The following is a 21,052-nucleotide window of genomic DNA, read 5'->3' as shown; positions in this document are numbered from 1 at the left end:
GTTGTCAGGGCCTAATCAGGGTCCAACTGTGACAGTCACCTTCTAGATGTCTCCCCTTGGCCCTTTGGCCTCCACAGGGTCCTCTCTCCAGGACAGATGGTGCTCGTCGTCACATACATTCTTGTGTCATGGGTGTTTGCACGGCCTGTGAACCCCTGTTCTTGAGCAGAGCTCACCGCTGAATGTGTTTCGTTTGGCCCACATAGCAGGTTAAAACTTTGAAGGCGCTGCCAGCATTGAAAAATCAGGTGGTTTTGTACTAAAATGGGACTTCCCAGCTTGCCTCGGACAGGAAGTCTCAGCCGGGGCTGAGTGGCAACCCCTTCTGGCCAAGGCCTGGGCAGCTTAGAGGTCACTCTGACCCCCACCTCCCCTGTTTTCTCACACTGGGCTCTCCACTCAGCCAGCTTCCTGCTGGCTCAGAAGCATGTGCGTTCAGTGCTATGTGACTTCGGGGCAGACTGTCCCTGAGCCTTCATTGCACCATGAGTCCTCAGAGGCCCTGGAGAATATTCCACTGATGACCCACAGGAGTGATGTCCCAGGCTCCAGCCTGATATTCTCCAGGCCTCAAAGCCATTTGCCTCTGTTGCCAGTTGCTCAAATGTACTCTCTACGTAAGATGTCCCCTGCCCTGATCCCAGGCCCTAGGCTCATGTGAGTCTCCTAACCCTCCAGAGACTCCTGGGTAGCCTCCAAGAAACCTCCCCAGCTTTCCCAATCTGCAGATCACAGGAGATCTGGGAGAACTGGCAGCATTATGAGGGACAAAAGCCCCTCTTGTTGGTCCATCCTCTTAACTTGAGCTGAAGGCTAGGGGCCGATGTGAGCTCTCGGGCTTCTAAGCCTTCGAGTCAGAGGCCTTGGAGATGGAAGGCCCAGCAGTGGGTGAGGCACAGGCACTGCTCCTTACCGTCTCTGGCTCTCTGCCAGGCCACAATGCACCGCCTGCATTCCAGACGCAGACCTAGGTTGGCTGTCTTCATGAGGCCCGGGGTCAGGCCCGTGCCAGATCTTGGCCAACTCTTGGCACTGGATGTCATGACCCCATTTTTCAGTGCACGCTGTGCCATGGACAGGAGGATGCTCCTGCCTGGCAGAGCTGCCCAGATGGCTCTGCCTGAGGCAAGGAGGACTGGCCTGACCTGTCAGAGGAGCCAGCCCTGCTGGCTGGGCCTTTCTGCCCCCGCATCCTGAGTGCCTGAGTCAATGGGCAGGGGCTGATGCGGCATAGTATGGGGTGGGCAGGGAAGCCGTCCATGGCCCAATAGAATCCTCAGGACTCATCCTGGTCTTACCTAGGCAGCAGAGGGCCGCCCCGCCTTCCCCCCCCCTCCCCACCCCCATGCGTCCCTTGTTCTCAGCCTTGACCCTGGGTCCCATGTTTCCTCCTGTCCCACTCTTCCTACCTGAACCTGTCCAGTGCAGCCTCTGTTCAGTGACACCCTGGTCCTACCCCCCCCCCACCTTTGCATAAAATGTGCCATCAGGGGCCGGTGGTAAAACTCACTAGAGAGCTTGCCTGGAATGCACAGGGTTAGCCCTCAGCTTTTGTTGCTCAATCTCCCAATAAAGTCAGAACTCCCCCATTCTAGCAGAACACACACCCCTCCACCTGTTGTTGTCACAGCCCAGGTCACCAGGAATGTATCACTCTTCCTGCCCTGAGTGGCTTTGCATCCACCCACCACAGGACCCTTGTACATGCTGCTCTTATTGGAACTGTGGCCTCTTGGATTTTTCTCCTAACATTGGGACCATAGGGAAAGATTTCTCCTGAGCGGCCCAGCCAAGGCTTAGTCATCCTATCCCCCATACTGAGATTCATTGTGGGAGTGTGTCTGCCCCATGAGGCAGTGAATTCCTTATAGACAGACAGGTTTCTGTTGGGGTCACCTCAGATCACTCTAGCAGGCTGAGCAGGGGGCTAGAATGCACAATAACTAGTCAAGACATGACCTTTTTTTTTTTTTTGTCGGCCATGGGGCTTGAACTCTGGGCTTGGGCACTGTCCTTGTGCTCTTCAGCTCAAGGCAAGCACTCTACCACTTGAGCCACAGCGCCACTTCTGGTTTTCTAGTGCTTGATTGAAGATAAGAGTCTCACAGACTTTCCTGCCCAGGCTGGCTTTGAACCTTGATTCTCAGATCTCAGCCTCCTGAATAGCTAGGATGACAGGTGTGAGCCACTGGCACCCAGCTTATAAACGTTCTTTAAGGAATGGATGTGAGTTAGAGGCGTGTAGGAGCTACTGCAGGGACCGGATGCCAACCCACTGGTTCCAGCTCAGTGTGGGATGTGCCCAGGCTACACATCATCTCTCTGCCGCAGCAGGCAGTGATGACAGTGCTGAGCCTGGCTTGCCCTGCTGGCCTGAGGTAATTAGGGCCTGTGTTACTCACAGGTGTCCAGCCCAGGGCCCTCCAGGAAGTTGTGGAGACACCAGGGCCCCACCCAGCTCCTCACCCATTCTGTGGTGTGGGCAGGAAACTGGTGGGCAGGGGACAGGGAGGTTGAGCCCCTTGTTACCTGGGTGAGGGACACAGGCAGCTGCCGCAGCTGGTAACCTGAGGGGGACTGGGGGGGGGGGGGGCGCGGGACAGGGCCCTGCTGCCAGGGTGGTGAGGTTGAGCCAGGCCCAAGGGTCCCCAGGGACAAGAAGCCAAGACCAGGGGCAAGGTAAAGAAAACTCACATCCAACTTCTGACCCCTCCCCAAGTGCTGCAGGACAGAAGGCAGTGCTTCTAAGCCCGGGGAGGTCTCAGTGACCTTCCAGGGCCCAGAGAAGAGAGGTGTGAATCCCTGGTCACACACAGTCGGCAGAGGCTGGGCGCAGCGTAGGGTAGCTCCAGTCCACCCTTCACTTTCCCAGCTGCTATCCCACCTCAGAGACGGGATGGAGGTGTCCTGCCCACTTGGTCCGGGGAGGCCAGGAAAGCTCCGCCATGGTCCCTTCTCCCCAGCATCTGGCTCAAGCCTCGGGTCTGGGACTTAAGAGACTGCCTCTCTGGGGCATCCAGAGGACCTCTAGCATGGTGGGGGGTGGAATAGTTGGTACCACCTCAGTGAAGACCTAAGAGTGGGTGGCTGGGCCCCGCTGTCCTCAGGCAGCACTAGGGCCCTGCTCTGGCAGTGTCCCCAACACCCTCCTGGCCGTGATGGCCTCATGACTAGCCAGGCCGAGGGCAACAGGACCGATGGCATGTGAGGTGGAGGTCCCCAGTGCCCAGGTCCTGAAGGGAAGCAGGTTGGGCACAGGAGGAGTCGGAAGGGTTAAGTGGATCCTGGTCCCTGGTACTTTCCAGGTCTCTGATCTGAGATCGCACGTGCTGTCCTGTAACTTTCATCCCATCCCCTGGCCCTCTCTCCCCAGGTCTCTGATACCCCTGCTGGACCCAGACTCGGGACTCCTGGTCCTGGCTGGAAAGGTAAACAAGAAGCTGCTCTGGTGCCATCAGCCACCTAGATTCTGCACCCTCTTCTGCTGGTGTCCTCCTTGCTGTACCCTCTAAGAGGAGTGCCTAAGCTGCATGCTGGTGGTCCGGCCTATAATCCTAGCTACTCAGGAGGCTGAGATCTGAGTATTGCAGTTCAAAGCCAGCCCGGGCAGGAAAGTCTGTGAAACTCTTATCTCCAATAAGCCACCAGAAAACCAGAAGTGGCGCAGTGGCTCAAGTGGTAGAGTGCTAGCCTTGAGCTGAATCGCTGAGGGACAGCGCTCAGGCCCAGAGTTCAAGCCCCATAACTGAGGAAAAAAAAAAAAAAAAAGAGGAGGACCTAGAAAAGTGCATGCTGGCCCTGAGGGGGTCCTGCCCTCCCCTCCCCGCGCCACTGCCATTCACCTCTTCACCTGATCAGCCAAATGATCAGATGATGTAGTCCTAGACATCTGACTTCAGAGCTGTGTTAGCACACAGTGGGCAAGCCGTAAATGCTCCCACAAACACTGGGTACTCGTCATGTGAAATTGGTGGTTAAACAAGTGAGGGAAGGTCTGCCAAGGGCACAGCTCAGCACCCAACAGTCGGTGCTTCTAGATGGCCCTCATGGCTCTGTGGCTTGGGTCCCGGGAGGAGCTGGGACTCTGGTGTCAGAGCCAGGCCCTGCCCAGGCCACCAGGGCACAGCCAGCAGATGGAACTCAGACAGGGCTTGTTTCAGGGCGAGAGTCAGCTGTCCTGCTACGAGGTGGCTCTGCAGCAGCCAGCACTGAGCCCAGGTGAGTCCCCACCCCTCTCCAGCCCTCCCCTTCCATCCTTTGAAAACCTCCCTCACTGTCCCTGGTGATGTCCTTGGCAGTGACTCGGTGTGTGCTGGAAAGTGTGCTGCGGGGGGCGGCCCTTGTCCCCCGGCGGGCGCTGGCTGTCATGAGCTGTGAGGTACTCCGTGTCCTGCAGCTGAGTGATACAGCCATCGTACCCATCAGCCACCATGTGCCCCGGAAGGTGAGGAGGAGTTTGGGAAAGGGACTGCGGGTGGGGGGCGGGGGGGTTCTGAGAGATGAGGGCCTTACCACCCCACCTGCCCATCACTAGGCTGTGGAGTTCCATGAAGACCTATTTCCAGACACCGCTGGCTGTGTGCCTGCTTCTGACACCCAAGCCTGGTGGGCTGGGAGCAACCAGCAGGTAGGGCCAACCTTGCCTCTTGCTCCCACCCAGCTCCACCAGCCCCTGCAGCTCCAGTATAGCCATGTGCAACTTACTGGACCAGCTGTTCCCTCCGCTCACCCCAGCCTTCATCTAGTCTACCCCTTCAGAGGTTCCCTACCCACGTACTAGCCTGTGGTGCTCCCTGCCCTCAACTGCCAGCCTCTCCACAGGTGCAGAAGGTCAGTCTCAACCCAGCCTGCCGGCCCCAACTCAGCTTCACTTCCTGTCTGGTACCCCCTATGGAGCCTCCCCCAGATACCACCCAGCCTGTGGAGACACCTGGGACCAATGCAGACCCAAGCGTAAGTATGAACCACGCTACCTTCCCGTGGCTGATACATGACCCTGATGGGTGCACTGTCACTTGACCATGCCTCCATTCCTTTTCAGTTCATTTTTCAGATAGGACCTCATGCTTCTGCCACAATCCTCCCTACCTCTATCCTGTCCTAGCTAGGATTACAGATATGCACCACCATGAAAACATACACACACACACACACACACAGAGCCAAGTTCTATTTTATGCTAGGATTACAGATATGCACCACCATACAAACACACGTACACACACATACACAGAGAGAGCCAAGTTCTATTTTATGCTAGGATTACAGATATGCACCACCATGAAAACACACACACACACACACACACACACACACACACACACACACACACACACACGCACGCACGCACGCACGCACGCACGCACGCACGCGCGCGCGCGAGCCAAGTTCTATCTTGGGGCTTAAACTCAGGATCTGAGCACTGGCCCTGAGCTTCTTTTTTCTCAGGGCTAGTGCTCTATCACTTGAGCCACAACACCACTTCTGGCCTTTTCTGAGTAGTTTATTAGAGATGAGAATCTCACAGACTTTCCTGCCCACACTGACTTCAAACCATGATCCTCAGATCTCAGCCTCCTGAGCAGCTAGGCTTGTAGCTGTGAGCCACTAGAGCCTGGCTTAGCCAAGTTCTTTATCTTGTATGCATTCCTGAATCTGTTATGCTTGACAATTAGACAAGACCATACATAAGGACTGGGTGTGGTGTCACCCACCTGTGAACACCTGTCATCACCAAGTGTTCTCCCTCTTGTTCCGTATCGTGAGCCCTTTTATTTAGTGATTTTGTTTTTTGATAGAGAGTGTTTCTGCCCTGGCTGTCCCCAAATTTATGTTTCTTCTGCTTCTACCTCCTGAGTGGCTGGGCTCACAGGCATGTGTCACCATGCCCAGCTGATGTCCACTAGCAACATTGTTCTGGCTTCAAACACTGGCAGCTGAAACTTCCTGGCGCAGCCTCCCACCAAGCTAGGAGCCAAGACCTGCTACCTCTGTCCACATGGCCTGAAGCCCAGTCCCTGCCACCATCCATGCCAGCAGCAGAGCCTATGCCCAGTCCAGTGTCCCATAGCCAAGAGAGGCCCACAACAGGAGTTGGCCTGGCTCTGCCTAGCCAGCACACCAGGGATCTGATGGCTAACTGGGTCCTTCTCCCCAGGAGGGCTTCTCTTCCCCTCCCAGCTCGCTGACCTCACCCTCCACACCCTCCAGCCTGGGGCCCTCGTTCTCCAGCACCAGCGGCATTGGTACCAGCCCCAGTCAGAGGTCGCTGCAAAGCCTCCTGGGTAAGCTGCTCAGGACAGCCCCAGCTGTCCTCCGTCCCCCTCAGCCAGATCCAGGCTCCTTGGAGTCATTTGTTCTGTGTGTGTGTGGGGGGGGGGACAGAGAGCGAGCTTCTGCCCTGTCCCACAGGGAGGACAGCAGGCAGGCCAGCAGGCCAAGCCCACAGTGACAGGCTCTGTGTGTCCTCTATCCTCTAGGCCCCAGCTCCAAGTTCCGCCACGCTCAGGGCACTGTCCTGCACCGAGACAGCCACATCACCAACCTCAAAGGGCTCAACCTTACCACACCTGGCGAGAGCGATGGCTTCTGTGCCAACCGGCTGCGAGTAGCCGTGCCCCTGCTCAGCAGTGGTGGGCAGGTGGCCGTGCTGGAGGTGAGGGGCCTCACCCCATTAAGGTTGCCTCTCAGCTGCCTGTAGTTGGCAAGGATGCTCAGGGCATCAGCCACCCACATCATCTCTCTGAGCAGGGGCACGTGCCAGGCTCCTGCCCATCACGTCCCACAGTCCTCCCAGCTGGCCCATGCTGTGGGTGCTATTCTTATCCCCATTTTACAGATGAGAGTGAAGAGGCACAGAGAGGTTTAGTGACTTGCCCTGGTCACACAACTGTGTAAGTGGAGCTGAGTTTGAACCCAGGCCACCTGAACCCTAAGCCTGAGCTCTTTCCACTACTCCACGCTGCCACCCCCTCACTTTCTGGGGCCTCACCGTTGGCACCTGGGACTCAGAGCATGAGGGACCTAAGGCAGAGGGCTTGGGCCATCCAGCAGTGGGTGCATCTGCTCCGGAGGGGTGGGGGCCTAGGCACAGTGTGGCCCTGCAGTCCTAGGACTCGCCCTTCTGCCTCCTCCTGATGGGGCAGGGGGTGGGGTGCCTCCCCAGCTGCGGAAGCCTGGCCGCCTGCCCGACACAGCGCTGCCCACGCTTCAGAATGGGGCAGCCGTGACTGACCTGGCCTGGGACCCTTTCGACCCCCACCGCCTAGCTGTGGGTAAGGAGGCTCCCCCCACCCCGCCCCCTTCCCCACTGGCTTGAGGGAAGGCCACAGATCCTGAAGAGGCGGGGCCTGGCAATGAAAGCTGCTCCTCTCTCTGCAGCCGGGGAGGACGCCCGCATCCGACTGTGGCGAGTACCCCCAGGGGGCCTGGAGGATGTCCTCACCACACCGGAGACTATACTCACAGGTTAGGGTGACTCAGGTAGAAGGAGTCTGCGGGGGCTGTGACTCCCGAGGGGCTCAGAGTCACCTGTGGCCCTCCCCAGGTCACACAGAAAAGATCTACTCTGTGCGCTTCCACCCACTGGCGGCCGACGTGCTGGCCTCCTCTTCCTACGACCTCACCATCCGCATCTGGGATCTTCGGGCCGGAGCTGAGCGGCTGAGGTTGCGGGGCCACCAGGACCAGGTAGGACAGCTACTAGAGCAGACAACCCAGGCGTGTGGTGAGAAAGTTGCCCCTTAACCCCCACTTGGTCCCCAGATCTTTGGTCTGGCCTGGAGTCCCAATGGACAGCAGCTGGCCACTGTGTGCAAGGACGGGCGTGTGCGGGTCTACCAGCCCCGGAGCAGCCCTGAGCCCCTGCAGGTGAGTACACAGAGGCTAGGTGTTGCCCACTGACCCACTTGGGGAGCCCTGTCTGGGCCTCATGTGCTGGTTCTCAACAGGAAGGCCCAGGACCTGAGGGAGCTCGAGGAGCTCGTATTGTCTGGGTGTGTGACGGTCACTGTCTTCTGGTGTCTGGCTTTGACAGGTGAGGATTTGGGGATCCCTGCTCCCCCCCGCCCCGTCTCCACCAGAGTCCCCTTTCTCCACAGTCAGGCCTGCAAAATAAGTTTCCTCCCTTCCTTACTCAGTGGGACCCGTGGCTAGATGGGTGGCTGGTTGAGGGGTAGGTGAGTTGATGGGTGGGTGAAGGGGTGAATGAGCAGGTGGATGGACGGACAGGTGAGAAGATGTGCTTGGGAAGGAAAAGTGAGTCAATGAGGAGCGAGGGGTTCAGGCCAGGCCCAGAAAACCAGGCCTGATAGGAACTAGAGGGGCACAGGAAGCCCAGAGCCAGGCCAGCGAAAGAGGCCTGGACATGGACACCTGGAGCTTTGGAGGTTGGATCAGGGAAGGGTCCCTCAAGGTTGAGACCATCGGGCTGGGTCACAAAGGTGCTGCTACAACCTGGAGAGGAGGGCATTGCAACCTGGACGGGAAGGCCGGAAAGCTGCCCAGCTGAGCCGAGGGCCAGGAGCAGCATGTGCGGAGAGGTCCCTAGTTAGGAGGCTAGCAGTGGGCTAGGCTGGGCACCCCCCTGCACTGAGGAGGGTAAGACAGAACAAGGAGTTGGGTTGGGACTCCACGGCCCCTGCCCCTGGCCAGGCCAGTTCTGAGAGTTGGAGTTGGCTTTCCTGTTGCCTACTGGCCCTCAGGCTCCCAGCCCAGAAAGGATGAGGGTCCCTGTGGGCATCTCTGCCCTGCCCCAGGCCTCTTCCAGCCCTAAGGACCTGATTCTGCCCTGACCCCTGGCAGCCGAAGTGAGCGCCAGCTACTACTGTACGCAGCTGATGCCCTAGCGGGTGGCGCCTGTGCAGTACTGGGCCTCGACGTAGCTCCCTCCACCCTGCTGCCCAGCTATGACCCAGATACCAGCTTGGTGCTCCTCACTGGCAAGGTGGGCTGGGATGGGTGGTGGGGTGTGGGAAAGGCTGGTATAGCTAGTCCCTTCACTGTCGCTTTCCATCCTCTGTCCCCCAGGGTGACACCCGCGTGTTCCTGTATGAGCTGCTCCCTGAAGCCCCTTTCTTCCTGGAGTGTAACAGCTTCACATCATCAGACCCCCACAAGGTGGTACCCCAAACCTGGCCATTGATCTTCTGTCCCCGGTTAGGACTGCAGAGCTTCCCTGCCCCCCTGTGGTCATGAGAGGAAGTGCAGGAGCATGTGGGGTTGGGATCAGACTCAGGGAGACTGGCTGAAATTATCCAGGACTTTTGAGGCCTGGTTATTATGCAGGGTCAGTATTAAAAATCAAACTTTATAAGGTTAAGCTATGTGAACCTGCAGTATGAACTTACAAGCAATTCCACGAAAAACAAAAATAAATAAAGGAAGTAGAGCTGTGGCTCAAAGGGATAGAGCTGTAGCCTTGAGCAAAAGAGCTTAAAGACAGCACCCAGGCCCTAAGTTCAAGCCCTATGGCGCGCACACACACACACACACACACACACACACACACACACACACACACACACACACACACACACACACACACACACACACACACACACACACACACACACACACACACACACACACACACACACACACACACACACACACACACACACACACACACACACACACACACACACACACACACACGGCACTGATGGCTCACACCTGTAATCCTAGCTTCTCGGGAAGCTGAGATCTAAGGATCATAGTTCTAAGCCAGCCACGGCAGGGAAGTCTGAGACTCTTATCTCCAATTAACCTCCAGAAAAGTGGAAGTAGAGCTATGGCTCAAAGTGGTAGAGCACTAGCCATAAGCAAAAAGAGCTCAGGGACAGAGCCCAGGTCTGGAGTTCAGTCCCTTCACCACCACCACCACTACAAACAACTACAAAAACAAGCAAAAGGAGTTGGTGGCTCATACCTAACTCATGAGGCTGAGATCTGAAGATTGCAGTTCAAAGTCAGCCCAGGCGAAAAATAAAATAATAATAAAGCCAGAAATGGAGCTATTGACCAAATGGTACAGCCAGGCCCCAAGTTTAAGCCCCAGGACCAGCAGGAAAAAGAAAAAAATCAAGGAAACTAGGCATAGTGATGTATACCTATAATCCCAGCTACTCAGGATACTGAGGTAGGATTGTGATCCAAGACTAGCCTGGGCAAAAAAGGTTATCATGTGACCCTATCTCAAAAATCAGACTATAAAGAAAAAGGACTGGAGGTGAGGCTCAACTGGGAGAGAACTTGCCTAGCAAGAATGAGGCCCTAAATCCCATCCTTAGATGGGGCAGAAGAAAGAAAAATAAAAAATGGGTCCTCTGTATCACTTGGTGATGTCACTAAGGCTATGCACCTACCCTGATTCTGAGTTAAGTGACCCATCCATCCTTGCTCAGCTTGGTATTCTGTGAATTGAACTGGCGGCTTGAGATGAGCCATGGTTGCAGTTTGCCCTCTCTGTTCACGTTACCAGCACGCCACTGTCCAGGGCCAGTCTCTGGTCACCATGGCCACCTGGAGTGCTGTGTGCCCAGCCAGGAGCTTTTGGCTCCAGCTTCTGCTTCCTTGTCCCCCCAGGGTTTTGTCCTCCTGCCTAAGACTGAGTGTGACGTGCGGGAAGTAGAGTTCGCTCGATGCCTGCGGCTGCGCCACACCTCCCTGGAGCCTGTTGCTTTCCGGCTGCCCCGAGTCCGGGTGAGTTTGGGTCTAAAGACTGCAGTGCCAAGCCCTCCATCCCACATTGGTGGGAACTTAAGTTCTTGTCTGGCCCTGCCTCCAGCCCCTCCCCTATTCCCTGCTTTTTGAAGACACCTGCCTCTTAATTTGGCTGGAACTCAGGGAAACCCTGGTATTGGGGGGTGGGGGGATCCCCACTGCTGGTGTGCCTGGTCTCTGATCAGTGTTTCAGGATGGCTGCCTCCCTTTGCTACAGAAAGAGTTCTTCCAGGATGATGTTTTCCCCAACACGGCTGTGAGCTGGGAGCCGGTGCTCAGTGCTGAGGCCTGGCTGGGAGGCGCTAATGGGCAGCCCCGGCTACTCAACCTGCAGCCCCCCGGCATGACCCCAGGTAGGAGAAGGGTCCAGACTGGGTGAGTGAGAAAGCAGGAGTTGGAGGAAGGGACAGAAGGCCCAAGTCCAATCTTTTGACGCTATGACCACACAGAGACCTGGGTCTCTTCCTGAGAATAGAGGGAAGTCTCTCGACCTATCCCTGTGCTCCTGGAGGGCAGGGCTTGTGCTCCTGTTTCCATCCCAGTTCCCAACCCCAACTCACACGTGTATGTGCCCACATCTCCAACCTGGTCCCTGGAACAACCTTGTGAAGAGGGGCTTGGATAACTGTTAAAGATACTCCTTGGGTCTCAACCTGGAGGTGCAAGTCCCCTGGATGCTAGCACCCAGAACCCCACCCAAGGGACTCTTGATACCTTATCTTGCCTCTCCTCAGTGAGCCAGGCCCCCCGGGAGGCCCCCGCCAGGAAGGCCCCATCCTCAGCACAGTACCTGGAAGAGAAGTCAGACCAACAGAAGAAAGAAGAGGTAGGTATGGGGAAGAACTGGACTGCAATGCAGTGAGGGAGAGCATGTGTCACACTGTCTCTACAGCAGAGCTTGGAGGGGGAGCATGGAGGGACATTGCACGGCCTCCGGGGCATAGGAAGCCAGGGGAGCGGCAAAGGGCCTCAGCCTGGCCAGCCCTAACTGAACCAAAGCTGGACGTTGGTACAGAAATGGCAGCATCTGGACCAGGAGTCACAATGCCTTGGTCTCTGACTGCCTAGCCAGGCATGGTAGCTCCTACCTATAATGCCAGAACTCAGGAGACTTGATGCAGGAGGATCAGAACTTCAAGGCAAGCCTGGGCTACATACAAGTCTGTGCAAAAAACATGTCTCATGTGATAGAATAGCTGCCTAGCAAGTCCAAGGTCCTGAGTTCAAACCCCAGTACTACTCTCCCCCAAAAAAGGTCATAAGGATATAGTCAGTAATAGAGCATTTGCCTAGAATGCACAAAGCTCTGAAGTTGATCCATAGCATGATCAAAAATGTAAAAATTGATGTATGCTAATAAGCAAAATCAACTTTGCCAGGGCTCTAGTTGAAATGGCTCTTTTCCTGACACTGTTGGGGTTGAGCTCATGAGATTTTGATGTGTTCCTGAGGTCAATGCTCTTCCTGTCTACTTTTGTAGCTGCTCAATGCCATGGTAGCCAAGCTGGGGAACCGTGAGGACCCGCTGCCCCAGGACTCCTTTGAAGGAGTGGATGAGGATGAGTGGGTGAGTGGCAGGCAGGCCCAGCTCCCAAGCCAGCAGTACCATTCCTCCCGAGCATCCTGCAGCTCGCCCCCATCCCTGTCCTTCCTAGACCCCCTTAGCCCCCTCCCACCTCTTGGTTTCTCATCCCAGGACTAGCCTGCTCACCAGGTACCCTGGGCCTCAGATGCCACTGCCGCCTCCTAGAGCACACCTCATATCTCTTCCACCTGGAGGCTGCCACTCTGGCCCTGGTACACTTCTCCCAGAAGCCCTGGCCTCCTGTGGAGCTCGGGTACTTCCACAGCTGCTGCACCCACCACATCTCCAAGGACTGTCCACACCTCTGCTTCCTCTGGGACGAGCTGCCTCTCCTCAGCCGCCTGCTAGCATGTGGAACCAAGGGATGGGGGCTGGGGGGTCAGTAGCATGTCCCTGGGCAGGTTCTGGGCTCCCTACCTCCCCTATTCTTTCTGCCGCCTGGGCTGGCTTTGTCTAGCATTTTCAGTGGCTACATGCCAACCCATCTTGCCTGCTGCCCCAATTCTGGTCAAGGGTGTTGGGGGCTGGCCCTCCACCACACTGGGAGCAGCTCCAGCCTCAGGGGCCTCGGACCAGTTACCCTGCTTCCCAGGGCAAGTCAGGAGAAGAGGGTCTCACCCAACTGATGATCCCAATTAAGGGTCATGGGGCCCCTCAGGGACCTGGGTATTCTCAGCAATTAAACTTTTCTAAGCTGGCCATCTCCTGTACTGCTCTAGAAGGGGGAAGGGGAGGGGAGTGTGAGTGAGTGAGAAGGCCCTGGGTGCCTGTGGGTCTCAGCCTGACTTTGATCTTAAGGCCTTGAATGCTGCAAACTTGTGAGTTCATTCACTTAGCGCTCAGATAGCTAGCAGTACTCTGGGTGCTTGGGTGCTGTAATGAACTGCAGGAGAGATAGGACTTCGGGTATTACAGCCTTTTACAAAGGAAGCAGACTTCATGAGCAGAGTGAGGATGGACAGTCAGAAGATGAACTATGAGGAAGCAAATGACTTGGATGCAAAAGCTGGTAGAGTGTTCATGGGTCGAGAAGGGGACTCTCATGTAACCTGAAAGCTAAGACCTGAAGAAGCCTGCCACAGAGAGACCAGGAGAATGGTTTGCACACAAGGAAGCTCAGCATAGTGCTGGGGGAAGAAGGAATTTGGACAGCCAGAGGAAAGAAGGGAGGGAAAACACAGGAAAGGACAAGAGAAGAAAGGAGGGGGAAAGAGAAGGGAGTAGAGAGGAGAAAAGAGGAGAGGAAAAAAGTCAGTGGTCCAGAATGTAAGCCCAAGGTAGCCTGGTTTTCATCCATCTGCCACACACTTGGGGAGTGGAGAAGAAAGATCAAAGTCCTAACCACTGGGAATTCTATTAGGAGTGGACTATGAAGAATAAGCAAAATTAATAAATTAAAGGATAAAGGAATTATATAATAGGTTAGAGGATAAGAGCTCTGGAGACAAAAAAAAAAATAGAGATCTCAAGAACAGAGGCCACATTCCTGTGGGATGTCCAGAGCAGATCAGTCCAGAGGAACAGAATGCAGAGAAAAAAAAAAAAAAATGAGGTCTGGGAAGGTGGCTCAGTGGTAGAGCGCTTGCCTTGCATGCATGAGGCCCTGGGTTCGATTCCTCAGCATCACATAAGCAAAAAGAAAAAAGCCAGAAGTGGCACTGTGGCTCAATGGTAGGCTGCTTGCCTTGAGCTGAAGAGCTGAGGGACAGTGTTCAGGCCCAGAGTTCAGCCCCTACGACCGGACCCAAAAAAAAAAAAGAAAGAAAAAAAAAGAAAAATTCACAGGACTCCCATCTCCAATTGATCAGCAAAATGTCAGGCTGGAAAGCATGGCTCAATTGGTAGAGCACTAGCCATCAGCAAGCAAGCCGTCAGAGCACCACTTGACCCAGTTCAAACCCAGTACTGATGCACGGGCGTGCGCACACACACACACACACACTTGTTTACCCCCAACTCTCCTCAAAACATGGGCAGTCACGAGAGAGTTTTTCAGGTGTCTGGGAAAGTTTCCCCGCAGAAGGAATCTGGAATAGACCTATTAAGTTTGCCCGAGGATTTGGTGCCCTCCTCTGTGTCCTGTTCCCTTATTTCCTAATGTTTCAACCTAAAAAGTCTGGCAAGGGAAGAAACGGCGCTACTTGGCGCCGGCTGACCACGCGGGCCTGGGCTGGCCACGGAGCCCCAGGTGGGCCCCGCCCATCGCTAAGCCCCGCCCTCGGAACAGCCCCGTCCGTTGTACGTCACGGCAGGTGACGCCCCGCCCCCTTGGAACTATGAAAACGCGCGTGCTCGTTGCAGCCTGACGCATGCGCTGTCGGCTTCCTCCCCGTGACCTCTGACCCGTCGCCCGCCCTGCCGCGGGGCCCACGGGGCTGAGAAGCCGGAGCCCGCGCACCCCGAGGACGAGAGGCCGTCATGGTGAGGCTCAGAGCGGCGGGCGAGGTCCGGGGACGGGAGGTCGCGGCGGGAGAAGGGTGGCGCGTTCCGGCCGGGCGCCGGGCGCCGGGCGCCTCCCCGCGTGCCCGGCTTCCAGCCGCGTCCGGGCCGTGGCGCCGGGGTCTGAGGCGGGCGAGGGCGGGCCGGGGGCGGCGGCCGCGGCCCTCACAGCCGGGACGTGAGGCCAAGCTCCGCCGCCGGGAGCGAGCGAGCCCCGCGGGCGCGGAGGGCGGGCCGGCCCTGCGCCCCGGCGCCCCGATGTCGGCGGTGTCGCCCGCCCCTTCAGCCCGCTTGGCGGTTGACCATTCAAGCCAACGGCAGACCTGGGATTCGAACTGGGATCCAGACAGGGGAGACGGCGTTTCTGTGGTTACCGCCCCGGCGGGTCACCTGGGGAAGCTTTAAAAGGCAAGTCCTGGCTGAGCTCTACCCCTGGGGGTTCTGTGTGCCCCGGTTAGTTCACGACCCGGTACCGTAGCCGCTGGCTGCCCGCTGGCGCCAGGCCCTTCTCACGAAGCCATGCCGTTCTTGCACCGGAGGGGCCTGCAGCTTAGAGATTTGACTCCTCCAGAGACTTTCCCCCAAGAGTCAAATGCCAGGTTTGAGCACAGGTCTTTCTGTGTCCTGAGAACGCCTGTTTCTCACCGCCTTATTTATCCCTTGCCTTGCCATTGTAACGGTCCCTGACTTATTGAGGACCTGCCATGACCCCTCACCGACCTGGATCATTGATGAGCGTTAACTCACTGAACTCTGAGTCTTCCTCAAGGCCACAACATAGGGCCCTGGCGAAGTTTGGATCCTAGAAGAGAAAGAAGGGTTGACAGTGCGTGCCCAGGAAAAGAATGTAGGGTGGGAAGATACAAGTGGAAGGGACCTAAGACAATTTCACAGGGGGTTGGGGTGTGCCATGTGCCCTGTCCCATGCCCAGGATGTTGAGTAGCAAACGCTGCCACGTGTAGAACTAAGTTGAGGCTGGAGGGAGAGGTTTAAATGCCAAGCAGAAAGTAGACTGGATTCACAGACAAAGGTGAATGAAGTACAGGGGGTTAGGAGGTATTTTGGAAACTTTATCTTGGGGAGGAGGGGTGTGGGGGGTGACTGGGTTTGAGATTCCAGCTTTGGCCAAAACAAAGCTGAGGGTAAACTGGTAAAGTGTGGGACACTCATTCAAGTACACACTGGACACCTGCAGGTTACTGTCAAGGTTCTGAAAATACTGTGGCAAATGTCTGACCTTCCTCCTGTCTAGCTGCGATGCCTTGCAGCTGTTTGCTGGGCCTGGGTGATCAGAGCTACTTCCTATTTCAGAATCAGCCTGCCTCTGTGCCCTGGAGGAGCACCTCACACAGGGCTGTGTCTAAAAGTCCAGATCCTCCTGGGTGCCTCCCCCACCTTGTATGTGGTCCTTTGCCACAACTTCAGGGCTTTGGGCCCACATGTGCCACATTGCTCCCCACACCAGAAAGCATTTGTGCTGCTTCTCATAGTGGGTCCCAGAGATGGAGCCCTGTGCATCTTCTGACCTGTTACCTGCCCGCTGCTTGGCCTGAAGTTCTTGGTCTATCTGTTAGTGATGTTTTGGGGAGCCTTCTGGAAGGAGCCTCAGCCAGTGGCTGTTTGGATCACCTGTGGTAGCCACAGCTGGTAGAGCTCTGCTCCCCAGGACTCCTCAGCTGTAAGAATGGCTTGGCCAAAGCCAGCACTCAGGGAATATTGGAGCTCAACTAGTGGATGAGAGGGTTGACTGGGCCACCTGATCACCAGATATTAACAGCAAGCAGGATCTGGACCAGAAACAAAGTCAGCTGTTGCTGAGTTCTGCTTTGGATCTGCCACTCTGTTTTTCCACTGTTTTATGTACATTGCCTCGAGGGTCCTAGAGCCCTCCTATAAGGAAAAATTTCCTTCCTTCCTTCCTTCCTCTTCCCTCCCTCCCTCCCTCCTTCCCTCTTTTCCTTCTTCCTTCCCTCCTTCTTTCCTTCCTCCCTTCCTTCCTCCCTTCCTTCCTCCCTACCTCCTCTCCCTCCTTTCCTCTTTCCTTTTTCCCTTTGCTTCCCGCCCTCCTCCTTTCCATCCATCCTTTCTCATTGTGTCATTAAGCTGTAAGCCCAAGCCCAGCAGTTCACATCCACAATCTGTTTAACCTCTGTGACAGTTGTATTATTGTGCAGTTTTTATAAGGAAACTGAGACTCATTGGGGTTGAGACCTTCCCAGCCATACAGCTTGCACCATTCTGCCTCCCCTGGAAGAGGTCTCCCACAGGAACCTTGGTGTCCTCAGACATCTGTCCAGCTCCCCTGCCTGGCTGGGGTAGCTGCTGAAGTGTTGCAGGCCATCCTGCCTCCTCTGCAGCCATGGAGGTCTGGGCAGGAGCCACACACACAGGCCACCAGACACTTTGGTTTGAACTCTGCAGGGGATACTGGAGAAGTCTTCAGTGACAGCCTCTGTTTTGTTGTCATTGTTGTTTCTTGTTGGATTGTTTTTGTATGTGCAGCTCACAGCCTATTTTGTTTTTATTGTTGTTCTCCCCTCTCCCCCAGTTGTGGGGCTTGAACTTGGGGCTGGGAGCTGTCAATGAGCTCTTTTTTGCTCAAGGCTAGCGCTGTACCACTTGGAGCCACAGCTCCACTTCAGGTTTTCTGGTGGTTAATTGGAGTCTCATAGACTTTCCTGCCTGGGCTGGCTTTGAACCTCAATCCTCAGATCTCAGCCTCTTGAGTAACTAGAACTACAGGTGTGAGCCACAGTGCCCAGCTTCAGCCTCAGTTCTTAATCTGCATTGTTTATCAACAGCCATCTGCCTCATAGAAAAATTACCAGTGAGGGGCTGGGAAGGTGGCTCAGTGGTAGAGCGCTTGCCTTGCATGCTCGAGGCCCTGAGTTCGATTCCTCAGCACCACATAAGCAAAAAGAAAAAAGACGGAAGTGGTGCTGTAGCTCAAGTGGTAGAGCGCTAGCCTTGAGCTGAAGAGCTGAGGGACAGCACCCAGGCCCAGAGTTCAGGCCCCATGACCGGACCCCCCCGAAAAAAAGAAAAATTACCAGTGATTGATTAGAAGGTTCTGTCTGTCTGTCTATGGGAGGTGAGGTTCTGAGGGGCTGTAGGCTGAGGAATCTGGCTGTGTGATCTGACACCCCGTAGAGTCACTGGCTAGCTGGTTAGACAAAACCCGCATTCCATCTCAGCCTCCTGTCCCACTTGGCATGGCTTTAGGCAAGGAGGGCAGAAGTCAGGTGAGATTACCTAGTCAGCAAGTACGCCCTGTTACAGCTAACTTGTTGGAGTCGACTCTGGGCTTGCAATGAAATCAGGGCTTACGAAATTTCCACCTGCTTGACAAACCCACTGGTGTTTATTCATTCCCTTCATGACCCATATTCACATCTAGCCTGTTAGGGAAGACAGTGCCTTAGGTCCCACTGGAATCTTAACAGCCCTCTTGAACCTCTGGATTGGATTTCTGATACTAGCCAACTTGCTGTCGCCCTCCTAGGCCCCAGAATGCAGTATAAGGTTCTTCGTGTCTCTGTGCTCCCATGCTGACCTGAGGGTAGCATAGACAAGGTCTCTGAGCGAGTGAACCAGCGGCTGACCTAATGAACTAACCAGACTCTCCCTGATCGCTGAGTCTCTGCCTCTGCCTCACAGGCTTTAGCTCCTGAGAGTCAGGACTGCTGTGCTTTGAGTAGACCCTGAGTAACTTCTTCTTGTATCCACTGAGTGAAACGCCAAGTCACAGGACTTTGAATAGCCTTGAAAGAATTAAGGATGGATGTTTCTCCCTGGCAAGGTGAAGGCTGGCCCAGAAAAGGCTCAGCAGTACAGGAAAGCCATCATTGGCCCTAGGTGGCAAATGATTTGGTGGTTGACCTGGGACTGTTCCTGTGTTCTAGCTCCCAGTCCAGTGTTTCTTCCTAAAGCTGTTGCTCTTCATCTCCTGTAGCCATGTGCCCTGGGCTCCTCTCTGCCTTTCCTGATGGCCAAGTAGGGGCCAGTCCCCCTCTGGGGGGCTCCAGGGAATATCTGAAGAAGATGGCTTGCCACTAAAACCCTGTGTGTCCCCACCGTGATTCCTGGCAGCCATGCCACTGGCAGCCACCTCCAGGGTGGTCCCACTGCAGGCCTTGTGATACAGCCTGGTAACCAAGTGCCTACTCTGCCCACAGGCCAAGTACCTGGCCCAGATCATTGTAATGGGTGCACAGGTGGTGGGCAGAGCCTTCGCTCGGGCCCTGCGACAAGAATTTGCAGGTAAGTGTGGACCCCTACTCCCCCTGCGCCAGGAGCACCTGGCCAGGCCACATTTTTTCCTAGCGGCCTTGCTGGTTATGAATGTGGGGATTGCTCTGTTGCTGGGATTCTGCATGCTGGTGGCACTGTCCTGTCTAGTCCCAGGGGCAGTGGGAGACTTTGGGACAGTCCCATGTAAGGGAGCAAGGTCTGTCTCCAGTGAGGCTGAGTTTCCATGGGCACCCTGGCAGGAGGCAGCAATCTGACCCACCTGCTCACTTCTTTTCATAAGTAAAGTTTTATTGGCACATAGTCACAGCCTCTGGCTGCTTTCAAGGAGAACGAATCATTCTAACAACAACTGGCTGAAGAGTTAAAAGTCTTTTCTCTTTGACCTTTAAGGGAAAGCTCACTGGCTCCTGACTAGGCTCACTGAAGGGAGCAGCCCCTGTGGCAGCCTGCCCTAGTGATCCGGGCAGCAGCAGTGTCCAGGTCCTGGCTGTTAGTGCTCCTATCCCGCCTGTTGTGTCTTTACTTTTTGGTCATCATAGTAACCTGAAGCCTCCCAAGTTGCCCTTGGGATGAGGATGAGGGTGGGTTGGGACCAGGAGCCAGGTTTGATGGTTATACCCTGCTCTTAGCATACGTGTATGTATGTCCATCCTCTGCGTCCCCACCCCCACCCCTCCCCAAGAGAAGCCAATCTTGGCCACCTTTGTTTCTGTATGTCTCCTCTGTGCCACCTTGCTGGGGTGAGCCAGTTGGAAGGCTCAGAGAGGGGAATTCTGGGCTGCAGAGGGCTGAGCAATCACCCTCGTATCCACACAGCCAGCCGGGCAGCAGCTGACGCCCGGGGACGTGCTGGGCACCAATCCGCAGCTGCATCCAACCTCTCTGGCCTCAGCCTCCAGGAGGCTCAGCAGATTCTCAACATCTCCAAGCTGAATCCCGAGGAGGTCCAGAAGGTGAGGCCACCAGACTGGCTCCGGGGGGGAGGGGGGGGGAGGTATGGGGGGGAGGCTGGCAGAATGGGCAGGGCAGGTGCAGAGGCTCTGGCTGCAGCCAGCCACGCTCTATGGGAGAAGCCACGTTGTTTGGGACATCTCCAGCCCCAGGCAGGCTGGCTGCAGACACCACAGCTGGCCATTGGAGCCCCCTCAGTGGTTGCAGAGCCTCCTGGGTTGCCCAGCATGGCTTATGGGTCTCAGGTTGAGGCCTTTAGCCTCCCTTCCTTCCTCACATCTGCTTGCCCATGGGCTTACCTTGAAACTGTAAGCTGCTCGCCATCTTCTCTTCCTGCAGAACTATGAACACCTATTTAAAGTGAACGATAAATCTGTGGGTGGCTCCTTCTACCTGCAGTCAAAGGTGAGTGCTCTGCCAGACCTCTGTCCTGCCTCGCAGGGGCCCCTTGGTTCCAGGCAGGGCACCTAGCAGGTAGGCACTTGGCAGGCAAAGTTGTGCCAGAGTCTCCTCCTGGAGCCCCATCCTCAGTCAGTGTCCTCTCCCCAAGTCAAACTGCCACTCCCTCTGGCTGCCCAGGGGCGATGGGGCTAGGACCTTGAGGGAACAGGAACATGTGGTGGTGGTGTGCTCCAACCAGATCCCAGAGCAGGTGTCCTTATGCCCACTGTCCTCCAGGGAGGTGTCCGAGCCTGGGACAGGAAGGGAAGAGGCCTTGTGCAGGCAAGGGGCAGAGAGCACAGGTTGTGCCCGCTAAATCTTCCTGCTCTCCTCAGGTTGTCCGGGCCAAGGAGCGTCTGGACGAGGAGCTCAGAATCCAGGCCCAAGAAGACAGAGAGAAAGGGACAACACCCAAAACGTGACTGCTCAGCCCCTCCCACCCCAGCCCACTCCTCATAATTTATAGCTTGGTAATAAATGTCTTTTCCGCATTTCCAGAAAGCGGGCTTGCCTTCCTTCCCTGGTAGGACCGGGAGGCAGGAAGCTTTGGCAGCCTAGGGACAGACGTGGGGGTGAGGTTCATATGTAGCCCTGGGCCACTGTGTGGCCACTCCTTTCTCCTGTGTCCTGTCCTCTCCCAGCCAGCGTGGGGTGGCCTAGGG

General features: G+C 55.9%; 1 protein-coding gene across 1 annotated transcript; it reads left to right on the top strand.

The window, feature by feature from the left end:
- The first annotated feature begins 3,166 nt into the window (after positions 1 to 3,166).
- On the top strand, positions 3,167 to 20,891 carry LOC138825286 (coronin-7-like). Its single transcript, XM_070019683.1, has 23 exons — positions 3,167 to 3,204; positions 3,374 to 3,428; positions 4,161 to 4,218; positions 4,299 to 4,444; positions 4,535 to 4,627; positions 4,822 to 4,953; positions 6,158 to 6,284; positions 6,480 to 6,655; positions 7,166 to 7,274; positions 7,381 to 7,467; positions 7,547 to 7,689; positions 7,765 to 7,869; positions 7,950 to 8,035; positions 8,803 to 8,944; positions 9,028 to 9,117; positions 10,585 to 10,701; positions 10,940 to 11,075; positions 11,457 to 11,548; positions 12,203 to 12,289; positions 18,923 to 19,007; positions 19,815 to 19,951; positions 20,289 to 20,354; positions 20,726 to 20,891. Exons 1-23 carry the CDS (start codon positions 3,167 to 3,169, stop codon positions 20,810 to 20,812), a joined length of 2,394 nt encoding a protein of 797 aa, XP_069875784.1. The 3' UTR covers positions 20,813 to 20,891.
- The last annotated feature ends 161 nt before the right edge of the window (positions 20,892 to 21,052 follow it).

This window comes from Dipodomys merriami, unplaced genomic scaffold (assembly GCF_024711535.1).
Source record: "Dipodomys merriami isolate MVZ:Mamm:240054 unplaced genomic scaffold, mDipMer1.0.p SCAF_137, whole genome shotgun sequence".
Classification (NCBI taxonomy): domain Eukaryota; kingdom Metazoa; phylum Chordata; class Mammalia; order Rodentia; family Heteromyidae; genus Dipodomys; species Dipodomys merriami.
The sequence above is the reverse complement of the archived record's forward strand: the minus strand, read 5'-3'. Positions and strand labels throughout refer to the sequence as shown.

Bases quoted from the DNA above. Each gene is read 5' to 3' on its own strand.
- LOC138825286 (XM_070019683.1), top strand. From the start codon at position 3,167: ATGACTAGCCAGGCCGAGGGCAACAGGACCGATGGCAT. The intron at 4,445-4,534 runs GTGAGGAGGAGT...GCCCATCACTAG, and splicing joins GCCACCATGTGCCCCGGAAG to GCTGTGGAGTTCCATGAAGA. The intron at 19,008-19,814 runs GTAAGTGTGGAC...GTATCCACACAG, and splicing joins CCTGCGACAAGAATTTGCAG to CCAGCCGGGCAGCAGCTGAC.